General features: G+C 41.7%; 1 protein-coding gene across 1 annotated transcript in view; it reads left to right on the plus strand.

Moving 5' to 3' along the window:
• The window catches only part of LOC109291939 (dynein heavy chain 5, axonemal-like), a 361,945-nt gene that overhangs the window by 44,848 nt on the left and 300,832 nt on the right, over positions 1 to 16,265 (plus strand). Inside the window, exons 14-20 of the mRNA XM_019509183.1 lie at positions 2,883 to 3,084; positions 5,611 to 5,706; positions 7,323 to 7,496; positions 7,593 to 7,682; positions 9,796 to 9,951; positions 10,832 to 10,971; positions 12,023 to 12,174. Coding sequence (XP_019364728.1) covers positions 2,883 to 3,084; positions 5,611 to 5,706; positions 7,323 to 7,496; positions 7,593 to 7,682; positions 9,796 to 9,951; positions 10,832 to 10,971; positions 12,023 to 12,174 — 1,010 coding nt within the window. The remainder of the gene's footprint in view (positions 1 to 2,882; positions 3,085 to 5,610; positions 5,707 to 7,322; positions 7,497 to 7,592; positions 7,683 to 9,795; positions 9,952 to 10,831; positions 10,972 to 12,022; positions 12,175 to 16,265) is intronic.

Raw genomic sequence — 16,265 nt, forward strand, 5'->3', positions numbered from 1 at the left:
TGCCCAGCCGGGTGGGTGGTGGGACTGTCGGCACCCAGTAGGCTCATCCAGGGGTGCGGTGGGGGTTCCCGCTGCTGTGCGTGCCCCAGAAGAGGTCCAGGGGGTATGTGAACCCCCTGTCTGTGTGTGGGGTGGGGGCAGCTGCCACTAAATGTTGTGCTTTTCTCCCTGCTATAGCTGCCCCAGGAGTGGCATGTGCTGTGTGCCTGCCACCGCTGGGCTGCGTTGCTCCCCCTGCCCGCCCTGTGGTGGGAGGCATGTGGCATTGCATGGCCCTTGGGGCAGCTGCAGCAGCAGTGGGGACCGGGGTGTGGTGCGCGGTGATGGCTACCTCCTCCCCACATGCAAATGTGGGGTGCATCTCCCCCAGGCCTCTGCTGGGGTGTGTGCAGTGGTGGGAGCCCCCCGTGTCCCTGGACAAGCCTCCTGGGCTCCGGTTGTTCTGCTGCCTGGTCCTGCTGGGGCCCTGCTTGCCCTGGCCCCTGCCCCACTCCCTCCTTCATTGCTGGGGCCTGGATCTGCCTCCCCCTGCCCCTTCCCCCACAGACTTACCTGCATGGGTGGGTGGCGTGCACGCATGTGTGTGCACACTCAACCCCCCCGATCATTTTTTCTCCTTCCGTCTATTCTGGTTATCCTTTATCTTGGAGCAAGGAAGGTGGGAAGGGAAGCCTTGGGGTGCCCCATCAAGAATCAGAAGGCAGTGGGGCTGGTGAGAAAGAGGAAGGAGGGAGGGAGGCCAGTACCCATAGCCTAAGAGGAAAAAAGGGAGCAACCTAATGTTTCATCAGTCAAGCAATTAGGTGCTCCATTCACAGGTGCTCCCCCACTCTCAGTGAAGTCTTGCCTCCTTCCTTCCTCTCCCCAGTCAAAGGGCTCCAGGAGCCACTTCCAGCAGCAGCTGTGTCTGAGCTGCTGTGTGATACATTAATCATTTAACCAGTATAATTAGAGGAGGTTAAACTAATATTTTAAAGCAATATTTACATCCTTACTCCCTGGCAGAATTTGTTCTAAGATTGTTAAATAAATAGATGCAGATGGACTTCATGTACATGCATGCATGTTGTGCTGAATCCCAACTGGTCCAAAAACCACTGAAGTTAGTGGAAAGACTTTCACTTAGTTCAGCAAGTTTTGGATTATACTTTTAACACTATTGCCAAATGGAGTTTTGGCTAAGCATAGCAGAACAAGCTATGGGCTTGTCTTAGTATTATAGGGTCAAACTATGATCTTCTTTAAAAAGTTGTTTGTATGAAGCTACATTTTTAAATAAGTTATTACAAATAGGCCTATAAGTGGCATGTGTAAGAATTAAAAATGATGTATTGCATATTCATAGTAAGATTGTTTGGCCTCATTCCTTAGTTAGAATCATAGAATCATAGGGCTGGAAGGGACCCCAAAGGATCATCGGGTCCAGCTCCCTGCATGAGCAGGAAAGACATCTGGGGTCAGGTGACCCCAGCCAGGTGACCGTCCAGTCTTCTCTTGAAGATCTCTAGGGTAGGTGATTGCACCACCTCTGGGGGGAGCTTGTTCCATAGTCTGGACTATTATAGTTACTTATGCATACATTCTTAGACAATATTTACTACTATGAAAGTAGTGAAAGATATTATCTACTTCAGATAAATCACACTCATGATCAGTCTCTGGTTCTAGCACTTCACCTGGTATGGCAATATATTAAAGTTGCCTTTTCCCATCACATGTCTGCTGTTATGTCCTCTTAGTAACAACCTTTTGCAAAAATATGTACTTCTGCACCTGGTGTTCTCAACTTCCTGTGGTCTTCCCCTTGACCTCGTGGCTCAGCTATTCATATGATATCCTATGTTTGTGCGTCCTTTTCACCTGCCCAAACCACATTAATCTTTGTGGTCTGCTGTTGATTTCCATCTCTCCTGATTATCATTCTTCTTAGGTTATCATTCCTCACTTAGTTTCTTTCATGAGTGAATCTAGGATTTTGAAAACAAAGGTGCAGGTGGTGTGGCACATCACATATAACACAATACAACACTTCGGTCTCCAGGTGAAAAGAAACTGGAAGCTAAGCTTTACTAATGCTGATAAAAACATAACAAACCAGGCAAAAATAATGCAGAGATGTTGTTCCTTTAGTCCTGTGGTCATTAGAACTGAACGTATATCACTTTCAAATTCATAAAACAAAATCTAGACTTCTTGAGTATCCTGACTATGCATCTAGTGCTTCACTGGAAGTTATTTTCACACTTGAGTTGATGTTCACCTGAGTTAATGTTTCCATGCCTGAGTGAATGTTTCTAGCTAGAATTGAAAACAGTCTGCAGAGTTGTAAAATAGGAGCTACATTAAGATGAGCAGCTAACAGCAGAATTACAGAAGAAAAGATAGCTGAATTAGTGAAACATCAAGACCATTAAGAAAAGTAAAGATGGGTTTTAACATCTGTGCAATGAAGAGTTTAGAAGGAATCAGGTAGATTATAATAAGCTGTAAAAGTAAGTGACTTTCTCGCTGCTGCCAGAATAGAAATGCTGCTGCACTGTCAGGCAGTGGTTTCAGATTTTGGGTACACCAGGAAACAAAGGGGGATGCCCCTGGTCTCTTTTTAATTTCCCAGCAGTTGCCATTAAAAACTCATTTCTGCAATTTGCAATATTTTGGAATCCCTCTTCGGTAGAACTCACGCGTCTGAACTGTACAAAGCAATCAGGATGTAATAACCCCTACGTTCATTCACTTTGCTTCCCAGTGTTTTAGTTCCACACTTGTACTTTAACACTTCTATAACAGTTCCTTTAAAGTTGACACCTTCCATCACTCTTACAAATATTTACATTATTTTTTATATTTTATGATAATCTCTCTACTATCTCTTTTATCATTAGTGAAAACTATATATTTGGAAAATTTGATGCGTTCTGTAAGCACTTGGAAAAGATTTCAGATATAAGTAATATCATGACAGATCTTTTAGAGCTACAAGATGTAAAACTAGAAGGGATTGAAAAAATCAATACTCGTTACCAGACCATTGCTACAAACATCAAGTCAAAAACCTATGATATCCTGGATCCCAAGAAACAAGAGGTATGTATTATCAGTGATATGTTAAGCATTTTTAACCAGGCCCATAACGGCTATGCACTGCCTCCTGGCCTGCTCTGCCATCACCCACAGTCTCTTTGTGGAACCCCTGATGACCATTGTGGAACCCCAGGGTTTCACAGAACATTTGAAAGCCATTGCTTTATCTGAACTAGAAAACAAAGGATTTTCTCTCTTGAGACATGTGGAAAACCCTCCTTGTGCATGCAGGGCTAAATCCTATTTATCCTTCAGGCAATTAATTTGCAAAAAGTGCCAGCTTCCATAGGAGGAGTAACGGGTGCTCTTTGCAATGTTTAGGTCATGGCCTGGGGATTAGAACACTTTGTTGGGAAGCAGGAGATGCAGACTTAAGTCCATGCTAGAATAGAAACCTGGGTCCCTCACTTCATGGATAAGTGCCATAACTACTGGTCTCAAAGGAGGCAAGGGGGTGGCCTTTACCCTCTTCCTTTGTTGATCACCCACTGATTGTGATTTTTCTACAACTAAAATGTCAAGACCACCTGGTGATATGTGCATCTCTAGGCAGTTCTTCCCCCCAGGCACCGATGTAGTCATACTGCATCCTCCTGAACTTAAGCAGAACGGGAATATGATAGCTATGCTGAATCCCCAACTGTGTAAGTGCCAAAAACTGTAGTTAAATGTCATGTAGGTAGGTACATGCAGATGAAATAGGTTTTGTCCCATGATGACGTTTAAGTCAATGGAATTACTTGCATGAGTAAGGATTACAGCATTAGGACCCAGCAGCATGAGTGCCTGCTGTGAGAGGATGAATATGTTATAATCAAGCAGAAGACATGCAGTACCTCATAGGATTCTTCACACTAGGCTTTCAGGAAAAAATAATTATGGATAAATATCCAAAGTAGCTTTAGTTCCTCTTCTGTGTTCATCTGAGTTCAGGGGCAAATCCAGAGGGGATGCAGTAGTACAGCTGTACCCCACCTTGTATTGCAGGTGAGCTCTGGGCATGGGGTCTGGCCAGAGCCTCTGCTTTCCTGTGAGCTCAGGTAGTAAGTGCTGCCCTGCTGCTCTTCCCCTCTTTTCCCCTGCTGTTGACTTCTGTAGGAAGGTGAACAGCATCACCCTCAGGGCTCTGGGGCTACATGCAAGTAGAGGCTCTAGCCATACTCACCTAGGTCAGTTGGTGAGTTTAGAGCTCACTGCTCACATGGAGCTCTGGCAGGAGCCAGTGCTGACCAGGCAAATTTCCCCCTAAGTGCAATGTTGTACTTAAAAGTGGGGTTTTAAACCTACTGTTTTAAGAATTGACACAACACTCAGGTGATTAATAGCAGAAAGGCTTCCTTTAATAACTACCAACAAACTACAAAACTAAATGACAGAAAAATACTCTTTTCCAATATAAAATGAGCTATTACAGAAAGTCTTAGTACATATTTAGCTGCAGCAGTGTTTTCTCACCAGTGCAGGCAGGGAAGCTGGTCCCGTTTTGCCACCTTTACAGAGTATGGGCCCGTTACTCATGGGCTGGGTGCAGAATGGCTTCTCAATCTTTTCTGGATTGCACACCTTGCTGGCAGTTTTGTTTTCCTTTTAAAAGTTGTATGGCTTCAAAGCATTTTTCCTTGATGGTTTGTCGATTCAAGTCCAAACAAAACAGGGAGGAAAAGGGGTAACCATAATGTTACAATTGTTAAACTGTCTGGCTCCTGTTGTTTGATTTGTCCAGGTGTGAAGACTTGTGTTTCTCATAGCTACTGAAGTTATAGGTTAATTAAATGTGGTGGGTCTTGAGTGGATAACTAGAGGCAATGGTTACCAGACCTGTTTTGGGGTATTTGTTTATCAATGGGGAAAATTTGCAATAGTTTGTACCGGCGATGGTCTATTTACAAAACTCCAGACATACATTGAATGATTGAGACATTTGTAACACCTTAGATATTGGATGCCTGTTTGAGAAATGTGAGAATATGTTTATTAAGGTTTATTAAGATGCATTTGTCACATACAGGGCATCTTTTACAGGTTTTTCTTGAAATGTATATTTCGTCTTTTGTCTTCTTTAGTTGCTAGTTCAATTGAAATGTATTTAGTTTTCTGGTATCCAGGTTGTATGAAGTTCTAAGTTTTATGTAGTTTTATATTGTATGTTGTTTTCTTGCCTTCTCTGTTTACATTGGCATAGCTGCTTTCTTGCTGTCTTAGCTTGGAGATACACATATGATGAGTGTGTCAGGTCTCTGCCAACAATTTTCCTTTTAGAGGAACCATCACTCTTATTAATTTATGGCCTGGGTCTGGTATTGGGTACCTGAAGCTCCCCTGTCTCTATGTCTTAATGGATTTCAGCCATCGTGGAGACTTGATTTTTCTTTTAGCAGACTTGTCACCACAACCCAGTCTTGCCCCAGACCCTGTCTTGCATTTTTGTTCAAGAGACACTGTCCAAGCTTTTACAGCCAGAATGCAAGAGGGTGGTTTCACTTAAGTCTGTGGGAAAATATAGCCAATTGCATTTTTTCCTTTCTCCAGTTTGAAAAAGATTATCTTGAATTTAAAAAGCAAACTGAAGCTCTGTATCAGACAGTCCAAGAATTCATGGATTCCTGGTTTGAGAAACCCTTAACTGTAAGTACTTTGGCAAGTAAAAAATGTATATCTTATTCTTTGGAAGAGCTAAGCTGCAGCAATCCCTCTTGAACATCTTGCCATGCTTTTTGTTTTTATTATAGAATGGGCCTATTCTGTTTCCAATTTTTTTTTATCTCAGCTATTTTCAGTGTAAGAATTATTGAAGATCAGATGGTGAAAATAAATTTAAGCAATTAAAATCCAGCTTATTAAAAAAGAAAAGACCTGTGTTCAGTTTTAAAAACTTTAATCAGTGGCTCTTTCAGAACATTTTTTCAACAGTATTTCAAGTGCTCTTCTTACCAAATCAAAAAGGATATTTGTGAAAGGGTCATGGGTGGGTGCAAGTGAATTGTTATTCCTGACCCAGTTTGCCCTGTAGGTGATCCCTGCCTCTGTATTCTTGCCCACCACAACTTGCTTCATCAGTACAGATGGAGGCGCTTCACCTTTCAGTATAGTACAGTTAATTGGGTTGCTTATTCCCCTTCGACAGTTCTATCATTAGCCCTAGCACAGTCTCCTTTAAGGGGAACGGGTATGTTTATAGTCTGAGTTCACTCTGTGTCTGAGACCATAAAATGGGTTGGCCCCAAACTCAGTGTTGCCTCGAACAAAGAAAACTCTCTTTAGTCAACTGGTACTGTAAATGTGCAAATGGCACTCTGCGTACCTGTAGCAGAGCAATGGCAAGTGGGAGCTCCTCCTCCCCCTACACTCCAGCAATAACCTCCATGCTGATGACTGAAACAAGTTCAGCAAAGTAAACAACAACAGAAAATCTGGGAGCCACACACTCACCATCTCTTTAGGTCTGCAGCATCTAGGAACTTCCATGTCCTCTTCATCTCCTTCGGGTAGGTAACAGTCTATCTTTAGTCTCACATCAGTTCCCCAGGCTGCCAGTCAGCCTGCTTGTTATCCAGCTGTCGGCTTTCAGATATCTTAGGTAAATTTTTCCTCTCCCGTGCAGCCTCGCAAGGATCTCCTGGTTTTCTCTGTGTTGCTAGGTTATGGTCAGCCTATTCAGGGCCGTGCTAATAACTCTCCACTGGCTGCCTGTTTGCATATCACAGGGAATGGCAGGGAATGAGAGAGGGTGAGCAAGGGATTTCCTCCTCCTTATTACCCCTCACCCTGCCACATCCTGAAATCAATACTGCCAACCATTTTGTTAAAGTTGGAACAGTTTATTGTTTTGGGCCCTGACTCTGAAGCAGGGCATCTGGGCAGATCCCAGTATCTGCATAGTTGATGCCCAGGATCTGCCCACACTGTTTCCTTTGCAGAAGGAAAAACTTTCTGAGGGCATAGTTATACCCAAAGCACAGATTTTTGTGCATAAAAATAAGATTGAGCATTTGGGGAAGTGTCTGCAGGAAATAAAATGTCACCTTTTATCCTATGAAGGCCTTTTTTTGAACAATTCACACTATTATAAATATCAGCTAAATGGGAATTGAGTTGACTGTCTCATTTAGATCAGATTTTTCTCTATTCAAAATATTATCAGTTATAAATAGAAAGTATTAGAGACACACAATGACTACAACTTCTTAAACAATTCTCTCCTGGATGGAACATTTACTGTAAATATCCATCTCTTTTTTTAGACTGAACAGATGTTGGGACTGTTGATCCAGTTTGAACAATTAGGTAAAGACCACATTGATCTTAATGAGAAGTATATAACTGTCCTTCAGCGATACAGCCGAGATTTAGACTTCGTTCGAAAACTCTACCAGAAGCAAAAGGAAAATCCGCCTATCCTTCGTAACATACCACCTGTAAGAGAATGAAACTAATGACACAGGAAAAAACTCTTACTTCTATGTCTGTTTTTTGTTAATGGACATATACGCTTAAATCTCACTAATTTTCAGGTAACCGGGAAGATTATGTGGGCTCAGCAACTATTCAGAAAAATAGAACACCCGATGAAAATCCTCAAAAAGAAAACCATGCTTTTGCAGGTTAGAAATGTAACAGGTGGAGGGTAGAAATTTATGTTAAACTTCAAACAGGTACCAATACTGTATCTTATTTTTAGTACTTCATACTTCTAAGCCTCTGCAGCTTTTAGTTCTGACTCTCAGACTCTAATGTCTCCTTACTAGCCTACCTGAGTTTTGTCTGGGGCTCATTACAGCTATTTCCCTTGGTATTCCAGGCTTTGACATCATTCTCTACTCTTTGTTACACATTGCACTTCAAGCTGCTCAAATGTTGATTGGTGATGGTGCTTACTTAAGTTTGGAGCAGTCACACCATAAGGCTAAAAACGTTCTCTGATTGTCCCCCGCTCGCACAGCTGTGACTTGCCACTAGAGGGCTGATGAGCAGGGGCCTGACAGAACTACGGACGTGAGTTGCCACTACAGGGCTCCTGAGTCAGGATAGGCTTCTATCCCTGCTCTAGGTGGGGGTGTGTGAGAGGTTGGTTGGGATGGGGGGCCTTGGAATTGGGAGGTGGAGAATTATTGGGTGGGGGCAGGTAATAAAATGGGAGGTGGAAAGGAAATGGGGTTGGAGGAAGGGTGGTGAAACAAAGGAAGTCAGCAGCTAAAGCAGGGGTGGGCAGTAATTTCAGGTGGAGGGCCACTCACTGAGTTTTGGCAAGCCATCAAGGGCTGCATGACAGGCAGCCAGGGGCAGATAAATATTAATTTTCTAAATTTTTAGGGGCCCCGCGGGCTGGTAGAATGGCCTGGCAGGCTGCATCCGGCCCCCGTGCTGCATTTTGCCCACCCCTGAGCTAAAGGATAAAATAAAAAGTAAAACAAAAAGAATTTGAAAAGAAATAAGGCAGAAGTAAATTAAAGAAGGTCTCATATTTTAATAAATTGGAATTTGGGATTGGGATATGGGGGGGGGTGCTAGTCATGCTGCCTGGGGTGGCTGGGAGGTGGGAGAGGTGAGGTAAGGTGCTGTTGGGGGGAGCTACTGCCCCTACCCTTGGAAGGAAACTCCAGATCATGCCCATACTTTGTTCTCCCTCTCCCCCCTCAGACTCCACTCCTGGACCTGTTCATACTCAAAGACTTAGCTAGCTGGCGTGTGCTCTGCAGGCATTTGCATGGGGTTGCACCCTTGGGGCTGGGAAGGTCACACCCCTGCGAATAGGAGGGGAATTTGGCTTGGTACCAGAACTGTCACCTGGATAATTGAGTCCAGGGGTGGAAAGTTTGTCCACACAGAACAAGAGGGTGGGAGAGGAGATATTGCATCCTGGGACACTAATGTGGAAGTGAGTTACCCAAGTTGCAGTCCTCCACATTAGTGGAACACAAGCTGGGTAACACAGATTAGAGGTAAATCTGCTCTGGAGTTTCAGGTGTTAATCTGTGGAAAATCCAAGGGTTAAGAGCTCCAGGAGCCACCTAAAATTAATGTGTAACAAGGTCCTGAGACCACTGAGATGCTCAGAGGGTACTTAGCTCAACTTTTCCCACCTTAATGTGTGGAGTTTTCTACCTTAAGAGCATTTAACATGTTTGAAAAGGTAATGTATAACTACACCCTCATCAGACTCTCTGCCTAGCTTCCTTTCCCAACTAGCTCTTTTCTTCCACAATAACTTTTCTATGGGCTCACTCCCTAGCTTCCTCAACAGTAGCCCATTTGCCATTTAAAGTCTCCCCATCATGGCTGCCAGGCCAGCTTTCTCATTGGCCACATGTACACACATTCAGGATTCTGCCTGCTGCACCCAATAGGCCTATGGTTAGTGACATGAAATACTGCGCTGTTTCATGTGATCTGTGAAGACAGACGGCCATCCTAGCTTTCCCCAAAAGAAACTGATTCCCATGAAATTCTACATGCCAGCTGCAATTATAGTGTAGAATTTCTCTACACAGCAATGGCAAAAATCAAGAAAGAAATTTTATTACTAGAGGGCTTAAAATATTCCTTTCATTTAATTTTAAATCTCTCTCAATTCTTTTTTCTTTTTTTCTCATCATCTAAATGTTATGGTCCACATTCATTTTGTTTCATCAACCGTAGTGAGTGTATGTCTTAGGACACAACTTAATTCATTATAAGAATATAACGTTATTAAAATGAATTTCTTATGATTTATAGACTCCAGAGATGAAGAAGGTTGTTAAAAGCTATAACAGAATGGCTGCAGTTCTATTAGAGTATGAACTCCTTTATCACAGAGTATGGTACAAGTCTGCTGACCAAGCTAAGAATGGACTGCATGCTTCATTACTAGTCAGACACCCAGAAACCAAGGTAAAGATGTTTAAAAATAATAAATATAAATAGAATAGTGGTACATAGGATTTACTTCTTGAAGAACAGTTGATTCATTTATCATAAGTAGGCTATATTATTCATATCACATACACAGGTAGAAAACTATGTTAAAAGAATGCCAACAAGTTTGCTAAGTCAAGCACTCTAAAATTAATCCATGTAATCTTAATTTTTTCCTCCCTTTGTATGCATGTTACAATGCAGACTTTGTTCACAAGGTATTTTTTCATAAACCCACTCATACATAAGGAACAGTATTCAGCAAAGAAGATAGTTATTATTTTTTAACCTTATCATTCATTGTTTGGTCTCTTGTGTTAGTTGTAACATGCTACCTAAATTTGCAATAGATATGCAGTATTTAACTACCTCAAAGGGTTTTCCATGATCATCACGGTTCAAGAACCTCATAGACTTTAGTGAATTTGCCTTTACAACTGGTTAGATAAGAAAATATTATTACCCATATTGTAAAGATTAGGAGCTGTACCACAGAATGGCCAAAATATGCCATTCTGGATGCTTTGCTAATTGGACCTCATGAAAGATGATTAGAGCCTAATATTTCAGATTACTTAACATTTTTGTCACTTTGTGCACTTAGAACATTTTTACCTGACTACAATTTCGGGATTAATACCCACCCAGATGCATACATGTGAAGTCAGGTATCTACCTGGTGAATAAAGTAGAATAGGATCTTATCTGAAATGTAAACTCTTGTTTTCAACATCTTAGCCAGTCATCTTTGCTACCTTTTATGTGTTTTCCAAAAAAATTATACTATGCATGAACTTGAAGCTGTCACCTTTTGTTCACATGGCTTTCTTTTTTGTCTGTGTTATGGCACATGAAGGAATTATTTGTGAATTTGGATTCCATGGTCTTTGAAGTACTTTATGAAACAAAATACCTGAAAAAAATTAGTTTTGAAGTTCCAGATGTTCTGCTTGGCTTGATTGCAGAAGAAGACCAGATTAAAACACATCAGATGAAGTAAGTCAACACTTTCTGGATTTTGTTTTCATTTGCAGATTTTCCTAAATTTGCACACACACCCTTTAAGTGTCTGGGTTCATGGGGAGCAGCTCCCCAGTTCTGGGCATCACGTATGAGCTTTAAACGACCAGGGGCACACAGAACTTAAGATCAGGAAGCATTTGACCTCTCAGCATACCAGCATACCTCGGATGGGATCTGAGGAATTTTATTTCAGATCCCCAAAATTTCACATCCTTTCATGTCAGACATTGAACGTGGCATAATAGGCCATGCAAGTTTTGGGACCCAGAATAAGATTCCTCAGAACCCATCCTGCAATTACATTAACACCTGGAAGGGGCCTAAAAGATATCAACTCCCCCCGCCCCTGCTGTCACTTATGAATTTCCTGGGCAGCTGTGGCTATAATGACACTCTAATTCCTGTATGGCAATAACTCTAGGTTAGGGCTGCTGCAGCAGTTAAGAAGCTGCCAAGTGGGGTTCTCTGGGGATCTGTCCAGAGCCTGGCATAACTAAATATCTTCATTAGTGATTTGCAGTATGGATGTAAGTGCATAGACAGTAAAATTGCAGGTGACACGAAATTGTTTTGGGGAGCAGATGCTTTGGAGGATAGCAACAGGATTCAAAATGACCTTGATAAATTGGAGAAATGATATAAAATAAAAGTGATGAAATTCAGTAAGGCAAAGTACAGCCCTGCATTTAGGATGGAGCAATCAAATACATAAATACAAATGTGTATGGAGTGTCTTCGATCTGAAGTTCTAGATTGGAACACACTTTCCCTTTGGTACATTATGCTCAAAATCAGTGACATTCAGTCATTGCAAATCTATTCTCCAAGCTTTTTTTTTGGATGGGTTAGGAGAGAAGAGGCTCTTAATTTGTTAAGTTAGGTATGGTTTCTTGTTTTGAATATTGATCCAGAGTGTACAGACTTTTTGTTGTGTGTGTATGCTTACAGCTATGTATATTTTAAATGTATTGAAAAAATTATGAAAATGCCTGCTAACTGTAAAAAATGTGCTAATATCTTGCAGGCTTCAGGATCTTGTGGTTGATTACAGTAATTTTTTTAATGGAATTCCAACTATGCTGGAACCACTGATGAAACCATTTATAGGACAAATTGAGGATGCTCTCACACCAGGTTTGACGCAGCTGTCGTGGACATCTTCAAACATTGATAAATGTATGGATCTTTTCTTTTCTATCTGTATTTGTGACAATTGTGTGGTTGTATTGTTTGTTTTGATTTTCCCTGTTGAAAGTTAGGGGGTTTTTTGGATGGGTTTTGTTCTGGCGGGGTTAATGGCTGGAGAGGGACTGGTTGTGGCCTAGCTTATTACTCTCTGCCCTCAGGATGGTGCTGGAAGATCCCCTTTCCTGAGAACTGCAGCTCTTTCTAAAAACTGGGTGAAGGGATATAATAAGGGGAGCGGGAGAGTGCATATGCTTGCCATATGTGGGTTTCTGGCCTGCTGGAGCATACTGAAGTCTGCTGGTGTGAAGCCCCAGAGAGTGGAGACAAAGGGAGTCTGCCACGTGGGGACTGAGGCTGAAAAGACTGGAGTGGTGGGGTAGAGGCAACCTGCTGAGGGCCAGCAGAGAAGCCAAGACCTCTGGGGATGAGGGGGGAGTTTTGCTGCAGAAACAGACTATCTGCCACTGGAACCAGCTGTGGACTTGAAAATAAGCTTGGTCGAGGTGTGAGGGTGAAATGTTAGGAGTAGTGTGTTTTGAACGTTTATTATCTGTTCTGCCTTCCCCGATTCTATTGTAGTGTTTTCTCTTAAGTATTAAAGTTGGGTTTTTTATCCCTGAAATTTGGCTTCCTTTAATTAAATATCTTACTGCATGAGGAGTTTGCACTCAGGGTCCCATCACAGTATTCTACAGACATGGCATTGGGAGATTGAAAAGACCATCCAATCCTTCCTACTGGTAATGGAATATACCATATTTGCTTGAATATAAGATTACCCTGATTATAAGATCCCCCCCCCCAGTTATTAGATTCTATATATGGGAAATTCATAAAATTGATATAATTTTCCATATATAGAATTTAGTTATTGGAGGTTTGCCTTGAATTTGTCTCTTTCCCACTGCTACAGCAAGAAAGGTAAATCTTGGGGGTCAGATAGCCTCTTTGCCTTACCATCTTTTCCCCTGTGCAACCTCTTCCCCTTCTCCTTACTTTCAGACCCTGCTTTCCCTGAGCACATGGAGGTGAGGAGCAAATTTGAAAAAACTGACCCTGGAATAAATGTAGCTATAGCAATTTGCACATACTACCCATAGACTTAATTCATCCAAATTCATCCAAAATTGATGCATTTTACCTTCTTTTGAAACTGCTGTAAGTTTTAGCACTGGTAGTTTATAAACACGCTTTTAAGTAGCACTTTAGCACTCATTTGCATATAGTACAAACTTTGCATGCTATTAGTTCAAAGCCAAAAAGCTTATGATTTACCATATAGTTCACTGAGCTGGGCCCTACCAGAGTCAATAATCAAGCCATGGTGACCCCACATTTCAGCTTTGCTCAGTATGTGTGTACTGCAGCCTTCCCTCCCCCGCAATCACACACAAAGGATCCATGTGCTGATTAGCTCTCCCTGCCCCCCTCCTCCCTCCGCCCCATGACTGCAACCAGGTGTTTTTGTCACAAGTCTTAGGATGCTCCATAAATTGATATATAGATAAGACATAGGGCAATCTCATCCAGCTCCACCTCATAATTGTATGTGCCAGGCTAAGAGAGGAGCTGACAGAGGGATTCTGGGTGAATTGTTTAGGGCCCTGTTTGATGTTTGCCAGACATTTAGGCTAGGGGCAGACATTCATAAAGCCTGAGCCTGATTTAATTGAATCTTTGCAGGCTAGTCTAACCTGGCTAGGCTAAACCAGTTTGTAACCACACAGACATCCCCTCTGGACTGAAGAAATACTGGTACATGCCTGCAGGGGCTCGGGCTAGAATGCGGTGGGTAGCTAGAGCAGCCCCCCCTCCTTTCCATAGGGCTGAGCTGAGGGGGGGCGTATCCGGGCCCCTTGAAGTAAAAACCACAACAAAATCTTAGCAGATCATTCTTAATTCAGCAACCTGCTGAATCATAAGCAAGTTGTGAACCACCTGGATGCAAATGACCTGGGTTCTACTGTACAAGCATATAGAAACGATATTGCTTATACTAGTTGAGTCTTGCCTTGGAGAATAATTCTAATCTTATGTACAAACATGCAGGAGTAAGATATATTTTTTTAATTACTACTTTAATTTGCTAATGATACTGTTACTCATATATTGTTACCAGTACATCATCCAAAGTGAGGTAGGATATACTTATGTCTACACATTTATTAATGTGCTTTAGGTAATGTGCATTAAATCTAGTACCTCCATTGTGAGATGCTAAAAAAGGCATGTTAGTCTATTTTAATGTGCATTAGCTAAAGAGCATGGGCATTTGTATGCATACTTTTCTGTCCCATGACGCACTGGAGATCCGCTGCTTGGGAGCAGACTTGATTAATCGAGTCTGCTCCACATGCAAGCCGAGGCGAACTGTGCTGCGCCACGGGCAGTTGTATAAGCAACAAAATACATGTCAGCATGTAGAAAATGGTGGCAGAGTGCTTTTGAACTAAAGCACTTCCAATTGTATTTTAGTTCAAAAGTCTGCTGCTGTCATTTTATCAGTGCTGTCACGCATTCTGCTGCTTATACAACTGCATGTGTTGCAGTGCCAGGTGCTTTTCAAAGCATTTGGCGCTGCAGCACTTGCATGTGTAAAATTACCGCGTGGTTTTTTGTGACATTTTAATGTGCATTGAAATACGCTAATGTGCATTAAAGCGCATGTGTAGACATACCCAGTAAAATACTAAATAAAGAGGTGGATCCCCAAAGCTCTATCAGCCAATAAGAACAATTGGCATCACTCATCATAATGTAGATCCTGTTTTTAAAATCCACCCTTGGTAATAATTAAGGATACACCTGACCATTACCACAAAGAGCACGCTCCACCTTGATTTAGACACCTTTTCTCCATTCTCCATGTATTAGTTTAGCATATCATTATTCCCCTAGGTTTGGATATTTGTGTAGTAGTTGGCTACATTGAGAAAAGGTATTGATGAAGTTTGTATTCAGAAGGGTAGTCAAAGCATATGATAAGAAGTTAGGCTTTTTAGGTGGCAGGATTAAGGTTATTGTGTGTGGTCTGTGGTGTATAGATACTGTAATGCGATGAATGGACCTCTAGGAAAAACGGGAACCTTACCTTTTCACTTCCTTGTGTTTGTGAGTTTGTTGTGCATATATGTATAGCAACTTAATGGCATTACAATGCAGTTCGTTTAGTTATTAATGTTTAATGTGTGACAATTAGGGAAACAAAGAAGCAAACTTTACCCATTCCACCAGATCTGTTTGAAATCCATCTCTCTGTCAAGTTTTGTGTTGATGGGAGCAATTAACATTTTCTAAAATATTTAAATGACCGAGTACCCTAATTCACATTTTCAAAAGAATGGATCCAGACCATGCTATGTCAAGAAATGTAAAACCTGCTAGCACATCTTCACCACTCCCACAATAATTACACCCCACAACAGAGCTATGACCATTCCTGGATCTTACACCTGCACCTCCAGAAATGTTATATATCTCATTCAGTGCACTAAATGCCCTGATGGAAAATATATAGGAAAAACCAAACCATAACTGCATATCAGAATGAACACACACCTAAAATCTATCAAAAACGAAAATACCCAATTACCTGTGGGTGCACACTTTTTACAAGACAGCCACGCTCTCCCCAATCTCTCAATCCTCAAAGGGCATTTACAAAACACCTTTTGTAGGTGAGCCTACGAACTTCACTTCATAAATCTACTGGATACAAAAAATCATGAACTAAATATAGACATTGGATTTATGGTATATTATAACCTGCCTGCCATCCAATAACCCCAGGTAACATTTCTACATTTTACCAGCTACTTTCTATCACCAGGTCAACTTTCCCTTCTTCCCCATCCCCACCACCTACCTGTTTTACACCTATTGCCTCCCATCACTTCTGATCCTCACTGCCACATATTCGTATTTTCACAGACCTGTATTTTGCATATTGGCTTCTATTCCATCCAGGAGAATACAAAACAACACCAGACTCTCCCTATACCAGAAAAAGGGTGTTTGTGTCCAAAAGATTGCAAAGAGCAATTTTCCAATTATTTAATTGGTCAAATAAAAGATACCAC

Source organism: Gavialis gangeticus, unplaced genomic scaffold (genome assembly GCF_001723915.1).
Source record: "Gavialis gangeticus isolate Ggan-Ray unplaced genomic scaffold, GavGan_comp1, whole genome shotgun sequence".
NCBI lineage: Eukaryota > Metazoa > Chordata > Crocodylia > Gavialidae > Gavialis > Gavialis gangeticus.